This window comes from Mus caroli, unplaced genomic scaffold (assembly GCF_978045245.1).
Source record: "Mus caroli unplaced genomic scaffold, Mus_caroli_1 scaffold_15, whole genome shotgun sequence".
Lineage (NCBI taxonomy): Eukaryota > Metazoa > Chordata > Mammalia > Rodentia > Muridae > Mus > Mus caroli.
Window position 1 is genome coordinate 69120604 of NW_028227270.1, and position 23757 is coordinate 69144360.

General features: G+C 48.6%; 1 protein-coding gene across 5 annotated transcripts in view; it reads right to left on the reverse strand.

The window, feature by feature from the left end:
• Positions 1–23757, reverse strand: part of Auh (AU RNA binding methylglutaconyl-CoA hydratase) — a 95464-nt gene that overhangs the window by 37790 nt on the left and 33917 nt on the right. For all 5 annotated transcript variants that reach the window (XM_085831087.1, XM_085831086.1, XM_021180192.3 and 2 more), the window contains 2 exons: positions 15246–15338; positions 13383–13439 (listed from right to left, as the gene is read on the reverse strand). In XM_085831087.1, coding sequence (XP_085687213.1) covers positions 13383–13439; positions 15246–15338 — 150 coding nt within the window. The remainder of the gene's footprint in view (positions 1–13382; positions 13440–15245; positions 15339–23757) is intronic.

Below are 23757 nucleotides of genomic sequence, written 5' to 3' on the forward strand. Positions count from 1 at the left end.
TACAGCTTCTAACTGGAGAGAGGGCCACTGGGATGGAAGGGTTAGGGTGGGCACAAGTGTATGTGTGAGTGGCTGCCTTAACCTAGCTGCACAGTGTTTTGATCTGTGCATCCCTTGTAATAACGTGATTTTAAAAAGATAAATGAACACAAGCAAATTAAACACGTGAACTTTGAGTTTAAGAAAAGGAATGAAAATACCCAAGGAGGAAGAAGGCGGCCCTAATGGAGCTGGGAGCAGGGCCGAGGGCCTGAGAAGAGAGCACAGACGCCATGCAGCTCTGCAAACGCAGGACTCGGGAACTCTGAAGGGACCCCAGGGGCTAAGGATACCATGATGCTGCAAACGTCAATGCTAAGACATCTGAAAACCTGGGCAACGTGCACCCACTGTGAGGAGGAATCTCAAAGTGCCAAGGTGAAAAACTCAAGTGAGACTTAATACAGAACTGCGAGGAAGCGAGAGTTCCAGGACGTCACAGACTAGCTACAGACTGGACGGTCATTCTTCCTGTCTTAGTCAGGGTCTCTATTCCTGCACAAACATCATGACCAAGAAGCAAGTTGGAGAGGAAAGGGTTTATTCAGCTTACACTTCCATACTGCTGTTCATCACCAAGGAAGTCAGGACTGGAACTCAACCAGGTTAGAAAGCAGGAGCTGATGCAGAAGTCATGGAGGGATGTTCTTTACTGGTTTGCTTGCTCTGGCTTGCTCAGCCTGCTCTCTTATAGAACCAAGACTACCAGCCCAGAGATGGTCCCACCCACAAGGGGCCTTTCCCTCCTTGATCACTAATTGAGAAAATGCTTTACAGTTGGATCTCATGGAGGCATTTCCTCAACTGAAGCTCCTTTCTCTGTGATAACTCTAGCTGTGTCAAGTTGACACAAAACTAGCCAGTACACTTATAGCCCTGGCTGTCCTGGAACTCACTCTGTAGACCAGGCTGGCCTCGAACTCAGAAATCCGCCTGCCTCTGCTTCCCAAGTGCTGGGATTAAAGGCGTGCACCACCACGCCCAGCCCAAATGCTTTTTAAGATGGTGTCAAAATAACATGAAAAAATAAACCCTATTCATTTAATTCATCTATAAAAACAGGTCCTGCTATAAGCGCAGAAAACCTGGAATCTGAGTGTTCCAGCTCTAGAAGAGTAACGTGGGGTCATCACGCACAGCTCACCCCAGGAAAGCCAAGCCGTCCATCACAGAAAACCTAACAACGCACTTCAAGTATCGAATTACTTAGCGTTAATGTCATGACATTTCCTTATCATAGTTAAGAGGAGTGTCACGGGCTAAAAACCACAAGAAGGGTTTTACGGTAAAAACACTTCTCTGTATCTGAGTTACACATAGACGAGAAAAGCTTGTGTGTTAGCAGAGCGGTGCCTGCAGCTTACAACTCTGGAAAGCTATCCAAAAATCATTACTTACTGAACTAAGAGTTCTCTAGTGCCTGAACCAAAATGAAGTGACATAAGGCAACACAGGGTTTTTTTCAGAAACCCTTTACTAAGAAAGGGAACAGAGAGAAATGGTGTGTAACAACAAAAAGGTGATGATAGGAAAATAAAAAGATAAATCAGAGTTTAAAAATCCAGTCTCCCCAGATTGTTTTGTATTTGCTATCACGTATCATTCATGTCTACGTATTTTCCATTTTAAAGGCTTCTCAAGCCAGAGTTTATCAGAATCACTTCCTTTTTAGCTGGGGTTAAGGTGCTGAGTAGGAGCCTCTACCTGAGCTCAGAGTCTCCTGGCTGAGGAGGCACAGCGGAGGGAGCAGGTGCAGGAGGCAGCGGTGGGGACAGAAGAATGGGGTTGGGGGTGGGGTCAGAGGGGTAGGCCATGATGGTGACAGATAGATGGACGGACAGACAGACACAGGACCTACACAGGTCCTGTGCACACAGCTGTCATGTCTAGTGACCCACAGACCCTAAAATATATTCGAGGCCACTTTCTTGTGAAAAGAAAAAATAAAATAAACGAAGGGGAAGTGAGGCAGGGGAGTGTAAACGGTCGTTCTAGTTCCAAAGAGGGATCTTACAAGTGGCAAAAATTTCTTTGACAAAGGCCACTTATACACACACAGGCACAGGGGGCTCTTGTCATTTCTCTTACAATTCTGACAGACGGTGCTCACTTCTGAGAGACATGGACAGTTAGCAGCTCGTCCAAGTCAGAGGAAAGGTGGTCCCTGACCACAGCCAGGAACTCCTGCAGTCACCAGCCTAGCTCAACTGCACCTTTGAGGACAGGGAAGCTTGAGAGCGCTTTGGCAAAACTGTATATACAGTAAATAGTAAATGTGCTCTGTCCTCTACAGGAGAATGTAGCCAGCCTAGTGACTCTGGCATGTGACAGGTACTCAGTTTAATCCCCAGCACTCAACAGGAATGAATTTGTAGAAATTGACTATCATGTGAAAATGAAAAGGACTAGGATTCAGCAAAACAACTGGCCAAAAAAAGTAGAAAAACCGATGTGGGTGTTTTCAAGATTCACCATGTGGCACTGGTACCAAGCCAGACAAATACGCTCATGAAACAGAATGCCAATCTGATCTAATTTTATGGAGATGTAGCTAACTTAGAGACCCAAAGCCAGAAGAGAAAGTCTTCTCAATGCATAATGAGGACAGGTAGGGATGTGCCTTATACCACAGATTAAAAGCCAGAAAACTCAACACGCTAAACAAAGCAGGAAACCAGCGTGGTCTCTGTCAGCTGGAGACAGGAGCTCAAGCACAGCCCACTGAGGAGCAGACATGATGGGCTTCCCCAGTATCAACACATTCAGATCTTTGATTGATGTTAAGAATGGGGGAACTGCTGGGCTGTGGTGGCGCACGCCTGTAGGCCCATCACTCTGGAGCAGAGGCAGGTGGATCTGAGTTTCAGGCTAGCCTGCTCTACAGAGTGAATTCCAGGGCAGTCAAGGCTATACAGGGAAACCCTGTCTCGAAAAAGGGAAGCCACCCACAATAGAACTCACGCTGCTGGAACCAGTAACAACTCACTAAAGCCAAGCACACACTCACGGCATGAGCCATTTCAGTCAGAAGCATCCACCTCAGCTAACTGAAAGCAGGGAGCCATGTGGAGTCTTGTATGCAACCACTCACAGTGGCTCTGCTCACACCAGCCAAAGGTAAAAGAAAAAAGATGTCTGTTCAGACAGAAAGACTGTGGACATGAACAGAATGCATCACCGGTTAGCAACAAAAATGAAATCAATACTGAAATTCAAAGTATAGATGAACTCAAAAATAACTGTGCAAGTGAATGGAGCCAAATAGAGAAGATCACATACGTATGATGTCACAGGATGAGCTAGGCTGTGCACGTGACTCACTGATAGAGTGCTCGCCCGGCACCCAAGGCTGAGCTCAGCCCTTAGCGCCACCGGTGAGAGAAGATAAAAGCATCACTTTACAGATCGGGAGCAGCCCAGGGCTGCATGAGAACACTGAGATGCACAGGGCATGTTCCTCCACCGTGGTTATGCCTTCATGGCTGTGTCTATATCAACACTTACCAAGCTGTGTGTTAAAATATGTGCTGTTTATTGCACCTTAATTTTAACCTGTTAAAGCTAAAGAAAAATTGTAGCAAGCAACAACTAGGCAGCAACAGTACACCCACCGAACAGGCAGCTTGGATCTTCCTTCTTGTCCTCCTGCGGGCTGGATCAGCATCAGCTACACAGGCTAGTGGTCAGACAGAAAAGCATAGGACAGCTGAGCTGCTGAGTGTGTTGATTCTATAAAGGAATGTGTTCCCAATCCCCCTATTCCAAATCGGGGCACTATCAATTCCCAGATGAAGTGCTCATGGACACACCAAAACATTCCTCGGGGCTAAGGCAGAACTAGTGTAGTTTCTTTTACTGTCTCTGATAAACATGTTTTACCTGACTGTTGGAACAAGTTTGGTTTTCAAACATCTGCTTTCTACCATACTTCACACAATCATTTATTAACCTTATCCATAGACGCTGGGCTGTATAAATATGTAAATCAGGTTACTGTGATAATGGCCAGACCAGAGGAATGTATCGGGTTGCTGATAGAATGAATGATGCACTTTTTGAATGTTTGTTATTACTGTAGATATGTAAACTCGGACACGCAAAGGCACCATGGTGAGTTCGTGGGGGTCAGAAGATAACTTGGTGGGGCTGATTCTCTTTCCACCTTTATACGGGGTTCTGGGATTGAACACAGGTAGCCAGGCTTTTGAAGCAAGTGCTTTAAACATAACAAGTTCCTACATGTTGAAAACAAGGAGTAGGGAATGACCATGAGGGTGGGCACTGACAGCACCACCTTCTCCAGAGTGCAGGTCACTTGATGGAGACTCCCATGAGCCCCCGGAGCCAAGCCCCTCAGTCTCCAAGGCTGGGAACGAGTGTGTGACCTCTGAGGATTTCAGAACTCCATGTGGTTTTATATCTGTGTTCTATTTTGAGCTCATGTTTTTGCCTAGATTTTCAAGATTAAATCAAAGTTCTTTATTATTTTTTTGCACATAGCTGTCAACTTCACCAAATCTAATCTTTGCCCGAGAGGGCTCCCCAGCAGCTCTCTCAACTACGTCTAGATGTGGCTGAGTCCATCATGGAACGTTATTATAGATACCGAGTCTGAGATATAAACTGTTCGTTTTCCTGATCTGAAAAATCACCTCGTTTCACCTTCTTTTTGAGGGGATGGGGGTAGGTGCTGAGTCCTAGCCTGGACCTCATAGCAATTCTCCTGCCTCAGAATCCAGAGTGCTGAGACAAGGGACTTGACCGCTGGGTCTGGCCAAGCCACCCTCTCTGCATGTGGCGCTCCTCTGTAGCAAATCACAATGTCTCCCTTGGTGTCTGGACTAGTTTCTGATGAGAACTAGCCATGGTAACCTCTGCTTCTTTATAAGTATGTATGTCCCGGATGCCTCCTGCTTCCAACAAAGTTTTACTTGCAGTCCTGTGGTGTAGCTGGCTGGACCCGCGGGCTCTCCACCTGGTTGGCCGGCTTTATCCTTGTTCCTAGCTCTGTCCACTCTTACTCCATTTCTGTTTTCAGTTAGAAGGGCTCACTTTTTTCTTCCTTCCTTCTAGGACTTTCGGAAGCCTAGACATTAACCCTTTCAGTACCACTGTGATTCCCTTTCTTAATTCTGAGTAACTTTCTGCAGACCTGTCCTGTCCGCTGTTTGTACCTCAGACTCTTCCGTCTCCTTCAGCTGCATTTGGCAACTCTGTCTACACAGTGGGTTACCTGTAGGTTTCTCAGCCCTCCCATTTCTGCTTGTTGGTACAGGATGAACCACCCTAGCAATCGAAATGCTCTAAAGCCCTACTCTTTGGTGAGCAAACATCAGACTTGGAGATCTGGGGACATCTTGGATTTTAGTTTTTCTGAGGAATCCATACAAACACTCCACAATCAGAAAAATGGATCTGAAACACTCCCAACTCCCACCATTTTGGATAAGAGATAATCATCTGATATGCTTCATCTTTCATTTATTTTCTGAAACTCTTTTACATTTCAGTGTGTTTTAACTGTGTTCAAAATGTAAAAGACCCAGACCTAAGGTATCAAGTGGCAGAAGCAGCTGAAGGCCCACAGTGGTCAATCCTAAGTCCTGCTTGCTCTCTCCTATGACAAGGTTAGACAAACATGGCCTCCTCCTCCAAGAGACCAGGGTAGTTCCCACTTATCCCAGCCCTGGGGATGGAGGGTATGGCTTTCTGGGCTCAGGACTTCTCTTTAGAGCAGGTTGTTAGTGGGGAAAACAACAAGTCCCATAGTTTTAGCCCCAGCCCAGACCATGCCCCTCTTCTTGGCATTTATTTAAGAGATCATCTAGATATTCAGTAACCGCTTTTAACCAAGACAGGACTCTTGGCTGCAGTTCCACATCTCAGGAGAAGGCATTGCTCTTTCCAAAACCCCACATATCTCTCCTGATTATGTTCCCGGCCAACCTGCCAGGAGAGTTTTCTAGACTCGTCTTTAAACACACCCAGGATCTGACCACAGCCCTGTCCAGGCCATGCCACAGCCAACCATGCCACAGGCGCTGGCTTCCTGCTTCTAGACTCGGCTTACTGCTGTGTGTCTTCAGTGCACTGATGAAAAACCTATTAAACTGCCGACCTGCCTTCCCCGGGGTCTCCTTCTCACTGAGGATAAAGACTGAAGTCACTGTGCTGTGATCAATCCCTGCACAATGTACCCTCCCTCTAGTGCATCCTGCTGTGGCTGCAAGCACTCTCCCACCTCAGCCCTTGGTCCTGGGTGCTATCTGTGTCTACATATTCTTCCCTGCTCTTTTAAGCCTTAAGCCTATGGGACCTTGTTTAGTGACGGACTCTGGCCTCCTGGTTGCAAAGCCCCATCCTCCTCAGACCCTGTCCCTTGTTTTTTCTACAGTATTTTCTACTTTGGGGGACAGGCCCCTGCTCTGATCCTGCGCTGCGAAAGAAGTTCTGTGGCGACTCTGTAGCTTGTTTCTTCACAGCTATAGCCACCTCCTACAACATCACAGGCAGGACCTGAGAGCTATGTTAGTGAGTTGAATAAATATGCCCCCGACTCAGAACAGGAGTAGGATGAGGTGGAGGGAGACCAGAGAGCAGCAGGCCTTGCCAACTGGAACCGACTGACTTTCCTCAGGAAGCCTCGTGCGGCCTACACTGAGTGCGCTACACTCAGAACGGACGGCTAGTCCTGGATTCCTTTGTCTCTGGTTGGTTGCGAGTTTGGTAGTTAGACATGTGGGTGCATGTGGACTCTCTCCTACCTGATCTCAGAAGGGGCGCTCCAAGGCAAGAAGAGAGTCCTACAGAGGTGCTTCCTCCACAGCAGCCCTGAGCGCAGCAAGGAAGTCAGGGGACAGCTCCCCCCAACACACACACACACACACACCACTCCCAGCCCCAGGACAGACTGAACTGAGGAAGCGACCCTGGAGGGCATTTCAGGATTCCTACCGAAAGCTCTCTGCTAGAATACTCAGAGAAGCACCTCCATGCATCCCACTAGCACAGGCCTTCAAGGCTGTCTGCCTACTCTGGGATGCTAAGCCTCTCAGGCCTCACTCTGCTACGACAGGGCTCTCCTTCCTGGATGACCTTATCTGCTGGCTTGGGCACAGGCCGACCTCTTGCTATTTCTGAGAACCCAGCTCACCCTCCCAGGGTAGCGGTGACTCAGGGCTGAGGCTCCGATTCTGATGTAAATTCTAGGGGAGCTGCAACAAAGGATTAAACGGAGCTTCCCAACTCTGGGCTGTGTTAGCAACAGAACACACTGACAGGATTTAAATGTCAGTCATTACCTCAGAGACACGCCTTAGCAAGGAGCTCCTGGAGAATGTGCCAAGTACACACACCCAGAGGCCACAGCGCTCATCCTAAACAGCAGAAAGGGGAGCAGCGGGGGGGGGGGGGGGGGGGGGGGGGGGGGGGAGGGGGGGAGCGGACGGGCTCCTTTTCTCACTCTGAGTTCTGCAATATAGCCTCGCCTGTCAGTCTGCAAAGAGGATGCTAAATTAGTTGCCACTTTAACCAGATTAACAACCCAAACTAGCCAAACACTGTCACAAGATGGATGGAGCATTAAATGCAACACATTTCCTTTCAGGGCCTGCAGCCAGACTTTTCAACCCCAGCTGAAGCATGCAGGAATGCTAACTGAAGCCAGTATGTGAACAGCCGGCTGTGGCAGCTCACCCTGTGGCCCCAGCACTGGGAAGACAGGGAGTCTGAGGCTAGCACAGGCTACAGTAAGCTCTGGGCCAGCGAAATACTAGAGACCTTTTGTAGGTCTCTGGCACTGGTAATAAGGCTATTAATAAGACATTGAGACTTTAAAAGCTGGCAAGAGAACAGGCCTCAGTGGTGTCATGGGGAGGAGGGGAGAGAACAAAGGGGGGGGGGGACTGAGGTGATGGAAATGTTAAGGAGGCTTTATTTAATCACACCACACGTATACAGACGTCAAAGCACCCACATTACAGGCCATAAATATGTGCAGATTTGAGGTAAAGTGGCAAGTTCACCACAGACAGGGCAAGTTTTGCATCAACTTCATACAAGTGCCAGGCGGTGATGGCACACACATAATTCACAGCACTCAGGACACAGAGGCAGGCGGATCTCTGAGTTGGAGGCCAGTCTGGTTTACAGGGCAAGTTTCAGGACAGCCAGGTCTACAGAGAAACCCTGTCTCAAAAAAAAAAAAAAAAAAAAAAAAAAAAAAAGCAAGCAAAAAAAACAAACACACAAAAACAAGATAAAGTCACCTGGGAAGAGAGAACCCCAATGGAGAAAATGCCCACAGCAGATTAGCCTGTCGGCAGTTTCTTGACTGACTCATTTTCTTCACTGCCGTGAGAGGACCCAGCCCAGGGTGAATGGGGCAGGTGGTCCTGAGAGCTACAGGGAAGCAAGCCATGAGAGCAAGCCAGGTAAGCAGTATCTTTCTGAGGTCTGTGCTCCAGTTCCTGCCTCCTGACTTCCCTACAACAGACTTAAAAACTGCAAGGTGGAACCCCTTCCTCCCAGGTTGCTTTTGGACACAGTTTTTACCACAGCAATACAAACCCTGGCTAAGACCCTGTTAAAGGACAAAAAAAAAAAAAAATGTACCGTCGTCAATAATCAGACATCCAGATGCCTTAAGAAGAGCCCGGCATCTCCGTGCAGATGTTCTAACCAAAGCTGCCCAATCTCAACTTCCTCAAGGGTAAACATGATGCATATAGAGATCCTATAAGGTGACTGTCGGGCACTGCCAAGGTCATCAAGACACAGGAAAGACTCCACTCCTCCAAACGCAACTGCACAAGTGAGAATTCTGAACCAGATCCTGGACCAGAAAGGGCATTTGTTAGGAAGCTGGCAGCACAAGAACATCTGGTAGTGCTGTTCATGCTGTAGGAAAGTGTCGGTAGTCAGCCGTGCAGGTATCCTGTCACCTGCAGGCTGGAAGGAAGGAGAGAGAGCCTGATCTCTCAGGGGAACAGAGACAAGCAGCTCACCGCCTTTCCAACATCCAAGGATCAAATTCAGGAGCCAGTCTTGCACTGCAAGGGCCTTTACCGGCTGAACCATCTCTCAGGCCACAGAATGTTCTAGAGTCAGTCTTCTCAGATGATGCTGGCCATGAAAGGGAAGGAGAGAGGAGAGGCAGCAGCAGGTAGAAAGGCTCAGGGCAATCTCCTACAAGCTTTTAGACTCACCCTTTTAATTAACACAAAATTCTCCCTTAAAATAAATCATTCTGCAACTTAAACCAGAAAGCGCCTTATTTTAAGAATCAAAATAGTAATGTGCCCTTGCCATGTGCAGGATCTTGGTGAGTCAGGCAGAAACAAACCCCTTTCAAAGTGAAACCGCACCCTACGAGCACACTGAGAGGCGAGTCACAAACTGAAGGCAGCCACTAAAATCCAGTGCTTAGACTCCATTACAAAGTAACACAACAGACCCCCATCGCTCACAGGCCCAGGGGGAAAACACCAGTGCACTCCAAGTTTTATTATGAATGTATGTAGTAAAAGTCAGGAAACGAATTCTATTCGTAAGAAAACATAGCCTAAATTCAATCAAATCTTCAGTGGTTCACTGTGACAGGCCCCCAAAGAACTTAGTGCATGAGAGAAAACCGTGATTTCCCAGCCTTCGGCTTGCACTGCCTCCCTGGCTCAGAACAGTCAGTCTGTCCACAGTTATCCACGCAGCTGCTCTCACACAAACACTCCAGCCCCTACTGAGCTCACAGAGCGCTTCATGTACAAGACACAGCCAATACCCACATCAGCACTGCCCACCACCAGGGCCGACTACAGCTACTAATCCGGCAGATGCATCCCTTACACCTTACTGGGAGCCCGCTGCCGGTCTCCTAAGGTGGCTGTGATAAATCACCACAGACAGTGCTAAACAACAGAAAGGGGTTCTCTCATGGTTCTGAGACAGAACTACCAATGTGCGCCAAGCTCACTGGGTATGGCGGCTCCCACCTGGAGGCGGCCCTTGGGAAGCTGAGGAAGGCCAGCTGTGGGGGGGAGGTAGGGCTGAGGACGGCCTGTGAGGGATACAGAGAATGACAGGCAAGACATAAGTCAAGACACACAACAAGACCCATGACAAGGAAAGGGAAGAGAGTGGGGTGGGGAGGAGGGAGAAGGGGAAGGGAAAGAGAGTGGGGAAATGTCTGACTCTGTAGTAAGACACTGCTGCCCAGTGTGTATGTGTGGAGGGGGAGGGGTAGGGATGTCCATCCCCTGCCCTGGCCCTCGGATTCTGGGGCCTACAACACTCAGCTTATGGGTCCATTAACTCCCCGTCTTCGCCTGACTTCCTTCCGTCTGAGTCATTGGGTTTAGAGCTCACTCTGATTCTCTTCCTCTTAAGACCCGTTATTCCCACCTGTGAGGACCCCTTTCCCAAATAAGGTCGCATTTACAGGTTCCAGGAAGACACACTGGAGAGGGGGAGGGAGCGGGACCCAGCAGTCAAACACTGGCCTTCTAGGATTAGTTACATCCTAAGTAAAGAGGGGATCCTTAAAAGAAGCTCAGGACTGGGGTACAGCTAGGCCGCAGAGCTCGAGCAAGCATGCTTGAGGCCCTGGGTTTGTCCCCAACACTGTGAAAAGTCAAGTCCAAGACATAACAAATCACACTTCCGTAATTCGGTTTTATCCCATGAGTTATCTACAGGTAGACCCTCTCTCTCAGGACTCCTTCTCCTGGTATCCTCCTTGCTCCCTGTACAGATGAGCTCGGCCAAAGGAAGGCACTGGGCGCAGCAATTAGCTTTCAGGGTGAGCACTCTCCCCTCTGGTACACTGCGCTGTCATCTTCCTATCCCCGGGCCTTACAGATGCACTCTTCAGGGAGGGTTAAAGAGCAGAGGACCAGGCTGAATGCTCCACTCCTGGGCTCATAAGCTGTCCTTATTTGTGAAAATTACCAAGGAAGGGTACTGTTTGAAGGATTTATCTTTTTTGTAAACTTAAAAAAAGATTCTTGTAAGCTTCAGGGAATCCACTCCAATCTGCCTCTCACGGGTCAAATGGAATCGATAAGTATTGTCAGTTAACAGTCTGTTTCTCTCCCCACCTGCCTACTCCTGACAGTGGGGTCTGTTTTTCCCTTTCCCTGGTCCTGGGACACTCCACCCTACCCCTACTCCAACTACCAAGACCACGGGCCTAAGAATTTCAAATATACACCCAAAAGACCAAGAGAAAGTTTTCCTCCCTAAACTTTATCTTGTGCCCCTAACGTCCAGGTGTTCTCTCAGAATCTGCATCCAGGAGAGCTTCCACAGTTACTGACAGGTTGCTCTGTCCCAGTCTCACAGACTGCTTCAGCACACTCCTACCCACAGATGGTCCCAGAGCCTGAACAGCAGTAAAACGGAGGCTTCTGTGCATACCCCGTAACAGAGGTGCCCCCGTGTCAGCAGGAAGGAATCAAACATTTCCACTGCCCCTCATTCATTTATAATCAACAAAAGGGGCTCTGCCAGTGCCTGGCAAATACAGAAGTGGATGCTCACAGCCATCCATTGGACTGAGCACAGGGTCCCCAATAAAGGAACTAGAGAAAGGACTCAAAGAGATGAAGAGGCTAGCAGCCCCATAGGAGGAACAACAATATGAACTAACCAATATCCCTCCCCACCCCAGAGCTCCCAGGGACTAAACCACCAACCAAAAAGTACACATGGTGGAACTTGTGGCTCTAGCTGCATATGTAGCAGAGGATGGCCTCGTCCGTCATCAATGGGAGGAGAGGCCCTGGGTCCTGTGAAGGCTCTATGCCCCAGTATAGGGGAATGCCAGGGTCAGGAAGGGGTTGTGGGTGGGTTGGTAAGCAGGAGGAGCAGGGATGGGATACGGGGAGAGGGTTTTCACAGGGGAAAACCAGGAAAGGGGATAACATTTGAAATGTAAATAAAGAAAATATCTAATAAAAAAATTGAGAAAAAAAAATCTACAAAAGGCTGGGGATGTTTGGTTTCAGACTTGGGGACAAGGGACTGAGGCACATACTTTCTTTACCTATCAAAGTAGATATGGCTTCCAGCTCCTCCTAGCATCCCTCAGTCCCTACCTGGCATACCCTGGCCCCAACCCTAAACTTTCTATAGCTGGGGGGCTGGGCTGCCCTTCCCTGAGGGGCTCCTCCCTACATAATCCAGACATTTTGTGCTCCCTCCCTCCCTCCCTCCCTCCCTCTTCTCTCTGCTTTCTCTGCTCCAGCACCCTTTCTTCCCCCTCCCCTCTCCTCAATACTTGGGGCCAGTGAACTTGCCGGAGCACAGCCCTCCAATAAACCTACCTTTAATATAATCTAATTTGGCTTGAATTGGCTCAGATCACCAGCAGAGAAATAACTTATCAAGTATTATATAATACACTGCACCCATCCTTAAATGATACCTTTCTCGAAGGTATCCTTTGACATTGCAGAGTGGGAATGTCTACAAATTCCATGAATCACAACAGCAGAACATTCAGATTCGGAGGGGCAGATAAAGTGTTTTATTATCGATGTTGACAAAGTGAATTCTTAAATGACTTTTAAAAAGGGAAAGGCCCAGCCCGGCCCACACCCCACCCCATATGTGAACACACACATACAGACAGCTGCTGTCCTACTGTACAGAGAGGAGAGATGACCAAGAGCCTAAGCCACTAGGGTAATTTAAACCCAGAATACGCCCCCCCCCCCAAACACCCCAGCAAGGCACTACAAGGAAGTGGGAGGAGGAGGGGCCACCTAGAGACAGAATTGGTGGGTGGGGTACTGAAAGGGACCCGGTCTCTTCTCTGTTTCTCCCTCTCTTCCGCCCCCTTTCTCTCACCATGAGATGAGTTTGCTCCACAAACCTCCCAGAAGGATAGCATGCTTGGCTCAAACACAGACCCAGACAGCGGAACAAGAGAAGTGAACTGAACCCAAGCCAACCTTCCCTCCCACAGACGTGCCTCTGGTGTCTTGTCACGGTGGCCAAACCTGGGCAGCAGCAGAAGCACCATCTCCTCCTAGACTCAGGGTCTGGCTATGTTACCTGACACTCTGGCATGAGGGAACATATGCTCAAATGCACAGGGCACAGTTTCAAACTGGCTGTGATTCTGAAAGGAGACCGTGCAAGCGGTGACACCAACGTAGACCACCTGACGATGACGCTTGCAGGCCAACAGATGCTGAGCAGGGGCTCTGCTGGCTGCCGGGTGGGCGGCACAGCACCTGCCTCTTTAACCCAAAGGCTACCTTCCCCATGGGCGGGGCTCTGGCCTGCACCCACATGGGGACCAAATCTAAGCTACCGAGAGACGAAGAGTGAGCAATTCATACCTCCGCCAGGAATAATTGCCAACTTTGTTTCAACCAGGCCCATTTTTGCAGAGGAAGCTAAAAAGAAATAAAGAGAATTAAGTGACAGGCATGTCATCACTTTGTAATATGATAACTTGAGGAAGCAAGGTAAGATTCTCTGAAAACTTTGTTACAGATTAAATTGATACCACAACTTTTCAGCAATTACTTAAAAAAAAGTTTTGTTATTAAAACATAATGATTCAAAATGGCCCTCTACCCCCCCCCCACGCCCCTGCTCCACCCCCAGGAGAACACAGGACACTTTTTGCACAAAACTGCCTGGCAGTGAGTTAGGTCCCAGTGGTCAAAGTATCAAAATGGTGGTTCCACCTTTGGATCTGGTGTTGCCAGAGCAAGAGGGCCCGAATCCCATTCATGATTCAGAATCAAGGGAGAAACTTCACCTGACAAGTACGGATTCCTTAGCTGCCCAATGGTCCCCAGACCAAATGACTCTATCTGCAGTCAGATAAGGCCAAGTGTCCAGTTACTTTCTGACAAAAGGCCCCGCAGCTTAAGTGTCCCTTGGGCTGCTTCCCTATAGCCTTGCCTCCCGTCTGTGGCCTTTCTGAATGGGCTGCACAAGGCTCAGTTTCTCAGCTGCAAACTCATCCCCCAGTACCAGGAAAAACAAGTGAAGATCATCACAGCAACCCGGGAACCCACAATAACACGGGGAGGAGGGAAAGCACCCCAAGACGTGGCCACATGAAGCCACCAACAAACAGGCAAGCTACAGGCCTTCAACTCCTGCCATGCAGCCACAGAGTGAAGCAGGACTCTGTGATGACTCCCTGCTGTCCACCCTCCTGCTTCTCCAGTGCTGAGCCAGAGGGCGGGGTCCTGTGTGCTGAGACTCTGGGAGACAGTGCTCATAATAAAACCCAGGGCAGGGTGCAGGCCCTTGCTAGGAGCAGGGCAGACATGTGTGCTGTGGTGCCCAGCTCCTTCACTCGCTCCTCTCCAATCCTGCTCCCTCAGACACTCAGAGGGCTTCCAGGCAGGATGGCGAGTGAACCACCTAAAGGGCCACTGGCCTCTGGTCAGCACCCAGCTCTTCACAAACCCCGTGAACACGGTGCTTGCCGGCACTCCAAAGGACAGAACTTCCAGAGAGTGAAGTCGTCACTATGGAAACAAAGTCCCTACGTGCTGGACTAGATGTGTTTACTGACTGACCCCATGGGTAAGATGCACACAACCACAGGCATGTGCTCTACTTTAAATGGTAGATAGAGAACGAGTCTAGAATGAGCAGCCCTGGGGTCCCAGATCGGATGTGTCCTGCTACTGAGGCTGAACAAGGGATAACAAAGGAGCTTCAAATGCTCAGCTCTAAAGACAGTTTTCCCACCTGGAACGACAAACACCGGGCTGCATGGGAAATTTTCCAGTGTTCTACTCAAGAGGAAGCAGATCAAAAATGTCTGGACTTGAGGAGTGCACACCCCTCACCGCCGCTGCTGCCATCTGTGTGTGTTCTAGAGGCCAACCCAGAACCTGCCGCCCCAGACCTCAGGCTTCTTCATTAGCATATTCACTGTACAAAACAGCAGATCCCTTTTTTCCTGACTCTCATGGAGCCCGTTCTGTATTCCGATCATGACTGCTCCTCCCTCGCCGCCCTTCGTCCCCCCACACCCCACTCCTCATCCCAAAATCTCCTTCTCATGTCTTTTTTGTTTTTTTTTTTTTGTCTAGATTAAACACAAGAGGAAACTGAATGTCTTCCCATGTATTCCAATAAACATGTGAATCTCTAAATGCAAATAGCATCCCTTTATAATTCCTTAACCCAAGCTCCTTCTTCAAAGTGTGTTAACAGGATTAAATTCTCACCTGCTACTCGAATGTCGCACGCCAGCGCCAGCTCCAGACCCCCTCCGAGCGCAAGGCCGTCTATGGCTGCGATGGTGGGCACGGGGAGGTTTGCTGAAACAGAACAAGTTTATCTCCTTTACTCAAAGCAATTCCTCTCTGCCCAGCTCATTTCCGCATGCATTTTTATTTGGGTTTTTTGTTTGCTTGTTTGTTTGCTTGCTTGTTTTTCGAGACAGGGTTTCTCTGTGTAGCCCTGGCTGTCCTGGAATTCACTCTGTAGACCAGGCTGGCCTTGAACTCAGAAATCCAACTGCCTCTGCCTCCCGAGTGCTGGGATTAAAGGAGTGTGCTACCACGCCTGGCTTATTCGGCACACATTTTTAAACAGGGTGTCCCATGAAGACTTTCTGCCTCTTTCATCTTCCATAGGACACAAGCCTTCCCAGCATCCCTCAAAAGCCTTCTGTGTAAATTGAAGACAGTCTACCTTTGAATGGGGGAACACCTCTGAACCTCTCATATTCCTGAACTACTTTCAGGATTATTTTATTGAATTCTATAGCCTCATATCCTGAGGACCTAAAGTCTTTTACAAGATGCTTAGCTCATGCAAATCTAAGACTGGATAACCTATGCAGCAGTTTGGAACTCCTCGCCCTCTGGTGCTTAGAATGCAACTCAAGACAAGACATCTGCTCAAAGAAACACACAATGCCACCAGCCATAAAGGGCAGAGACCAGGCCCCCAGTACCAAGGAAAGCTGGTGTGCAAACACTTTGACTACCTCTTCTCTAGCTCTGGGATCCTGACCAGAAGTAGACGTGGGAAGGGGTGGTAGTCACAGAGCCTACAAGAGAGTGTTTCTGGAAGTTTCGACAGTAGCAGGTATCCATATGGCATTTTCAAAGGTATTCAAACTGTATTGCCCTTGGCCTCTCCCTCCCCCAATCCCCTGCCCACTTCCCTTTCTTCTTCCTACCGCCTGATTTCTAACCCCTTCCCTTAAAGCCCACACCACAGCCCTTTCCCCAGTATCCTGACTTGTATGGGTATTCTAATCTAACACATACATCCACAATCTTACCCAGGATTGAAGCCTGGGAGCTCCAATAACAACCTGGCTGGCACAACGACTGGGGCATGGATGCTGCTGTAGTAAACAGCCACTCTCTGACTGGATGAAGCCGACCCCACAAGAGAATGCATGCCAGGTCCTGCTCACTGGGCCATAGGGGAGAAGCCCCTGCTGCTGCCCTGCTAAACGGCCTTAATAATAAAGTGCCCCCTACACTCTGGTCGCTATATCCAAAGACCAGTACACCTCTCAGCCTTCCTCGGTGGAACTCCATTCTGCAGTAGGTGAAGATTAACAGAGAGACCCGCAGCTGGTCATGTGTCGAGAATGAGACTCATAATAAGACATCTATGTCACAGCCCCAAAGCTCAGGAGTCACAGTGGAAAAGGTGGCAGAAAAACTGTAAGCCAGAGGTCACAGATGTCTGCGGCCAAACACTGGCTGGACGTGACAGGGACACTGCACACATGCGCACGGGTGGGGGAGGAGCAGTCCTTCAGGGATATGGGCTCTGAAAGCCTGTTGCAGTAGGTGGTCCTAGCTGTGCGCTTAAGTGGGGAGCACACATGAAGCTGAGAGGGAAAGAGGGGAATGGGGAGGAGTTGGAACATATTATATGCTGGCTGGAGAGATGGCTCACAGGTAAGAGCACACGCTGCTCCTCCTGGGGACCTGAGTTCAAGTCACAGCACCCTCATACCTAGCAGGTGCTCTAGGTAACCTCAGGAACGCCCGCTGTAACCCACCCTTGCCCTTCCTTTTTCTGGTTTGCAGGTGAAATTCGCCAAATACCCTTCCTTGCACTATTAACCTTTCCTTGTTGAAGAAGTGACTGTCTGCTATTCCTCAGTGTGGTGGATGGCGTTTTAATCCCTTGGGTCCTTTGAGACCCAAGCTCCCCTCGCTCAGTGGCCTGTGTGACAGCCCTTCCTCCCAAGCCTTCCAGACAAATAGCAGAGCAACTGTGGCCTCTCGGTAACCTTCAGGAGCTGCGTAGACTTTACAAGAGGCCAAGAAATGAGCCTGTGCTGTTATGTATGAAATAGCCAGCCTCACTTCTACTCCCTGGCCTGCAGAAAACACTCTTGTACTGGCTATTTTTGTGTCAACTTGACACAGCTGAGTTATCACAGAGAAAGGAGCTTCAGTTGAGGAGATGCCTCCATGAGATCCAACTGTAAGGCATTTTCTCATTTAGTGATCAAGGGGGAAAGGCCCCTTGTGGGTGGGACCATCCCTGGGCTGGTAGTCTTGGGTTCTATAAGAGAGTAGGCTGAGCAAGCCAGGGGAGGCAAGCCAGTAAAGAACATCCCTCCATGGCCTCTGCATCAGCTCCTGCTCCCTGACCTGTTTGAGTTCCAGTCCTGACTTCCTTTGGTGATGAACAGCAGTATGGAAGTGTAAGCCGAATAAACCCTTTCCTCCCCAACTTGCTTCTTGGTCATGATGTTTGTGCAGGAATAGAAACTCTGACTAAGGCAACTCTCTTTCATAAAATTTCTAGGAAGGGATCATCTGTTTTTTTTATGACAAACTGACAATGAAATCTGTCCTATTAATATATATAAACTGTTCACTAGTGAATACTTTTAAAAATGTTTAGTGTGTGTGTATAGGGGGTAGGGGGTGTATGGTCACAAGAGTGTAGTTGCCTGCAGAGGCCAGAGGTGTCCGAGCTCCCTGTAGCAGGAGTTATGGGTGATATGGTGCTGGCACTGCTCTGAGGCTAAGGCAGACATCTGCACAGCCAGACTGTCACACACAAAACCAGACAAGTGCGATGTGATGTCAGTTAGTGAGTATAGCCCCCAACCCCCAATGAAAGAACTGGGTAAGAAACAGGCTGACTGGATTAGCAAGGTACAATGACTGACCAGGAGTCTGGCTCGGGGGCAGGAGCAGAGACACTGACCTCAGACACAGAATCTGGTACAAACAGTAGTAACCTTTTCCGATGATGATCAAACATTGTGGAATCATCAAAAAGCATTTTTTAAATCTGACGTTTAAGTTTTGAGGAATTAATGTTTCCAAAGAGAATACAACAAGTTTAACATTGTAACTTTTGAGAAACATAGAGCACAGTATGGCAACCAAACAGGGCAAGGGAAGAGTAACTGTGCCCACACTGTGCCCACACTGTGCCTGGGACTTCCAAACAGTAACAGAAACCAGCATGGCAGAGGCTGGCTATAAAGTATTTCCTACTGAAAAAATGATTTAATTAGAACAGCTTAATCTAGTCAATATTTTACAATACTATAAATTCTAAAGCCATACGCCCTTGGAAAGGCAGACTATCGGTACGGAGGCCTGAGAGAACACCCAGAGGGCAGCTGCGAATGCCTACAAAGGTCTTGAGGCAGGAAATGAAATGCCAGGGCCACGGCTACAGCGAGAAACCGTGACTCAGTGTGTTACGCAACAGTGGGATCAGATACTATTTTGAGTTTCATTCCAGGAAGTGAGCCAGGTATGACAAGGAAGATAATAATCCTTTTGAAATGCTCCTAAAAATATAATTAAAGCAATAATTAAAGAGTGAAGCTATTTTGAGAAGAAAAGGCATGGTGGGTGATGGACCTCAGAGCCCTTGGCACACCCAGGCCTGGCGAGGCTGGAGTCAGCACTGTACTGGACGTGTTGTGGCTACTCTCTGCTCCTCAGGCAGAGGCTAATTGTAAGCCTCGAGAAAGGCCAACAATCTGATTGTGAGAAGGAGGCTGGTGCCAGTTATGTGACTTTCACACTAGGTTCTGCTTCGAGACCAGCATCCTGTGTCAGCCAGATGACTCGGGGGGTAAAGGCGCTTGCAGCCAGCACTGAGTATCTAAGCTTCACTCTTGGGACCCACGTGGTGGAAGCAGAGAATTAACACCGTGACCCTCACACAATGAAAAATAAACTGTAATTTTAAACAATTTAAAAAAAATCTAGTACCACTCTACAAAACAGCAAAGTCATTAATTTAACAGGAAGGTCCATATACGTTATGATGAAAAGTCTGAATACCAAAATCAAGAATAGAAATGAAATCTTTATTAACAAAATCACAATAAACCCCTAGTTATCTCTAGGTCCAGTTAAAATTGTACTTTTGACTTAAGATGCTTTCCCCCTTCTCTCTAGCTTCTGAAGAAACCACAAGAACAGAACACAGTGGTCCCTGAGCAAAGCTGGCAGGCTGGGTAGGCTCTGCTGAAGGCTGGCCCAGGACTGCCACACAGGGTGCTGCTGGATGCCAGCAGGCATGCCACAGAGAAACACCACCACCCTCAAGGGAGAGATGCCAGATCCAAGACTGGAAGTCTCAGCCACCTTAGTCAAACCCCTATGACAACTAAATGCTAACACCAGGTTAAAATTCAAATAAAGGGAGGCAGCTTGGAAGGCTCTGGTGTTCCTCATGGAGGGGAATTCTGTTAACAGCCACCTCCTGAGGGCCAGTTCTACCTCTACACACCCGCACACAGGACCCATCCCACACACCTGTACACAGGACCCATCCCACACACCTGTACACAGGACCCATCTCACACACCTGTACACAGGACCCATTCCTAGTTTCCAGGCTGTACTGGGACATAAAATAAGAGATTGCATTGATGTTTAGCCTCGGAAGATGGGAGGGGAAACCACCTGCTGACAAAATAAGCCAGAGGACAGTCAGAGAGGGCTGATGCCACTGCAGGGTAGAATGTAAGGACCAGGCAGGCACGGGAGTCCTGGCCACAGTGTGGGACAAGCCAGAAAAGTACTTTGGAATTATTTTCAGAGAGTTAACGCAGACGGCTTGAGAGACGTCTCTGCAGTTACAAGCACATACAGCTCTTGCACGGAACCTCACACTGGGCAGCTCACAATTGCCTGGAAAGCCAGCTCTAGGAGACCCAGCACCCTCTTCTGGACTCAGAAGGGTATTTACACTAACACACACACACACACACACACACACACATACACACAGAGCACTGCAGCCAAGCCCCAAGGAAAACCTTAACGAGGCAGCAGGGGCAAAGCGAAGAGCCCCATGTGTACACAAGTGTCAAAGGCAGCATAACAGCAACGACCACACAGGAAAAGATGGCAGCAGCCGAGAAACTGCCAGCGCCTACAATAAACACAGCATCCGGTGTTCCTTATGCAATTAGAAGTACAGAAAGACCAATGTTTTTTTTTTTTTTTTTTGGTGTTGATGGATTCTAGAATGGTATTCTGGAATGGCAGAAGTTGGCAGTTTAAACTCACGGCTCAGGCTTTAAAAGCAGAGTGGCCAGGTGGTAGTGGCACGCACCTTTAATCCCAGCACTTGGGAGGCAGAGGCAGGTGGATTTCTGAGTTCGAGGCCAGCCTGGACTACAGAATGAGTTCCAGGAGAGCCTAGGGCTACACAGAGAAACCCTGTCTCTAAAGAAAGGAAGCAAGCAAGCAAGCAAACAAGCAAGCAGAGTGCTCCTGACCAAGAGTCACGCTGTGCACAGCAGACTCTCAGGACAGACAACAGTGAGAGAAGAGCTTCAGAAAGAAGCTAGCTATATAACTCCTAAAAAGTCGCCCTTCCTTCCCACGACTCTTCCTTGGCTCTCAGACACAGACAGAAGACACAGTGAGCATACAGTCTGCAAACTCAAAACTATTCTTGGGCTGGGCGTGGTGGCAGATGCCTTTAATCCCAACACTTGGGAGGAAGAGGCAGGCAGATTTCTGAGTTCGAGGCCAGCCTGGTCTACAGAGTGAGTTCCAGGACAGCCAGGGCTACACAGAGAAACCCTGCCTCAAAAAAAAACCAAAACCAAACCAAAGAAAACAAAACTATTCTTCACTGAGTAGCTCTCAGCACAATGTGGTTAAGGCAAAAGCCAACTTATCAGGTGGCAACAAGTTCGCACGGAAACACAGGAGCACTCGGCTTCTGCCTGCATGGCAATATCGCTGTGGCACTAACCGGCTGAGGTTTTGAATAAAGTGGGACAAAAGTCAAACACCTACATGGTGGGGTAGATCTGAATGGCAACAAGAATGGCAGCTACTCTGCTGCACCAGTGCAGCACCAGACAGAGCTCCTGCAGGTTGCACCAGTGCAGGAGACGGAGCTCCTGCAGGCTGCACCAGTGCAGGAGACGGAGCTCCTGCAGGCTGCACCAGTGCAGGAGACGGAGCTCCTGCAGGCTGCACCAGTGCAGGAGACAGAGCTCCTGCAGGCTGCATCAGTGCAGGAGACGGAGCTCCTGCAGGCTGCACCAGTGAAAGAGACAGTAGCCATGTTCTTAATACCGTATGGTGATAGGATGACCATAACGGTTAAGTGTATAAATAACAGCACTTAAACTCAGTCACCTTCCTCCTTCCTTCTGATGTCATACCAGAGATTCTGACCCTCATAACAGAGACCAAGATGTAGGACAGTGCTATGTTCTACAGAGGCATCTGTGAGAGGAGTCTTTCCAAGTAACCTCTCTGATAGTTTATCCACAAAATGCAAAGCCACACAATGGGTTGACTTACACTGACTTACTTAGTGTGTCCACGCACGCGCATGCACGTGAGGAGGGTGTCTATGTGGAGGTCAGGGGACAACCTGCCAGAGTCGATTCTCTTGTTCCGCCATGTGGATGTGGGATACTGAACTCCACACCTCTGCCTACAGAGCCATCTTGTCAGGGAGGGCTATCATTTTATAATGCTCCTCAGGCTTCAGTGTCTGGGTGGGATCTGAGGTATACAACCTCCCACTGAGACTGAGACAATTTGCAAGTCTGTGACTACTAAGGAGCCTAAGCCCAGTCAGTAAAGCAGTAATTCTCAACCTGTGGGGGTCGAGCAACCCTTACACAGGGGTCACCAAAGGTCACAAAACACAGATACTTATGTTATCATTCATAACAATAGCAAAATTACAGTTACAAAGTAGCAACAAAAATAATTTTATGGCTGAAGTCACCACGACATGAGGAATTGTGTTAAAGGGTTGCTGCATCAGAAAGAGTAAACACCACTACCCAAGAATGTGAGGGACTTTTTTTTTTATTTAAATTCTTTTTTTCACACAATACATTTTGATTATGTTTTCCTGTCTATCAATTCCTAGATCCTGCCCACCTCTCTACCCACCCAATTTCATTCTCTCTCTCTCTCTCTCTAACCCATTCCCTCCCTCCTTCAGCACCCCCCCAAAAAGACCCAGTAAGTCAAAAGATGCAAAACAAAACAAAAAGTTCACATAAAAATGACAGACAGATAGACCAACTGACCGACTGAACAACCATTAAGTTCATTTTGCGTTGGCAACTGTTCCTGGGCATGGGGCCTGCCCTGACATGTGGCCGGTGTGCCCAGTGACACCCTGCTATAGGAAACTGATTTCTTCTTTCCCATCCGGTATCGACTGTGAACAGCTTCTTAGTTAGGAGGTGGGCTTTGCATCCACTTCCTGGAGTGTCCTCTCGAGGGCTTCCAGGCTGCGGCTGTCAAGCCTCTGTGTGTTCACAGACACACATCCTCGGGTGGTCTTCATTTAATGTTGACAGAACTTATTCATCTTTTCTTTCCCATTCCCCAACATGTCCTGTGGGCCAGACAGACATGGCCACAGGTAGGGCCTAGGCAAGCAGCCCAATGCTTTAGTTGTGTCTCGTTAAATAAAGCCTGCACTGTGGCTGCAGCAAGGCTTCTTGCCCTCTTTCTGTTGGTGACTCTGGCTCTGGCTGTGTGTGTCCCTCATACAGATCAAAGCTGAGACCTAAAGCTTGAGTACATCTAACTACAGCATTCATGAGACGCACCTCTTGAAACTGAACCCTAAAGGGAATACACACTCCCCTATCTTACAAGGCTGTTTCACCTCTGCATGGTTCCTGTGCTCCTAGTTACACTATTACTTCCAGGGCCAAAAGTATCCTTTTGTGATGGCTTCAGCCTATGGTTGCCATTTGGAGCACAAGTCTCAAGCCCTGCCATCTTACCACAGTGTTCTACTATTTAACCAAGCTGATCTCTTGGTGTTTTGCTTTTTCTTTTTCCGTCTTTGTTTTTCTCCCCTCCTTCTCCAGGGGGCAGACTCCAGAAAGATGCGGAGGGAGGCTGCCACAGGCCTCTCCCGACTTGCTTCTGGGCTCAGGAGACAGCTTCAAAGGTTCACCATGAAGAGACAGGCACTGGCTGTGGCTGGAGGCGCCTCCTCCCACTCCCGTTTGCTCGGCCTTTCCGTGAGGACGTGCTGACACCTCTCAGAGGCTTTCTTCACTACACTACGCAAACATAGGACTTTATTTTAATTGCCTTTAAATTAGTTTTCCCAATGGAAATCACCCTTAAATTCCACACTTGTGAGGTGTGGCTTGGCTTAGACTGTCACTCTTCTTGTATGTCACTCACTTCCAGTTCTTATATAGCTGCTTTCCTAAAAACGTCCCAGGCTTCTTAGCTACTGAGAATGCCTGGCTATCTACTTATC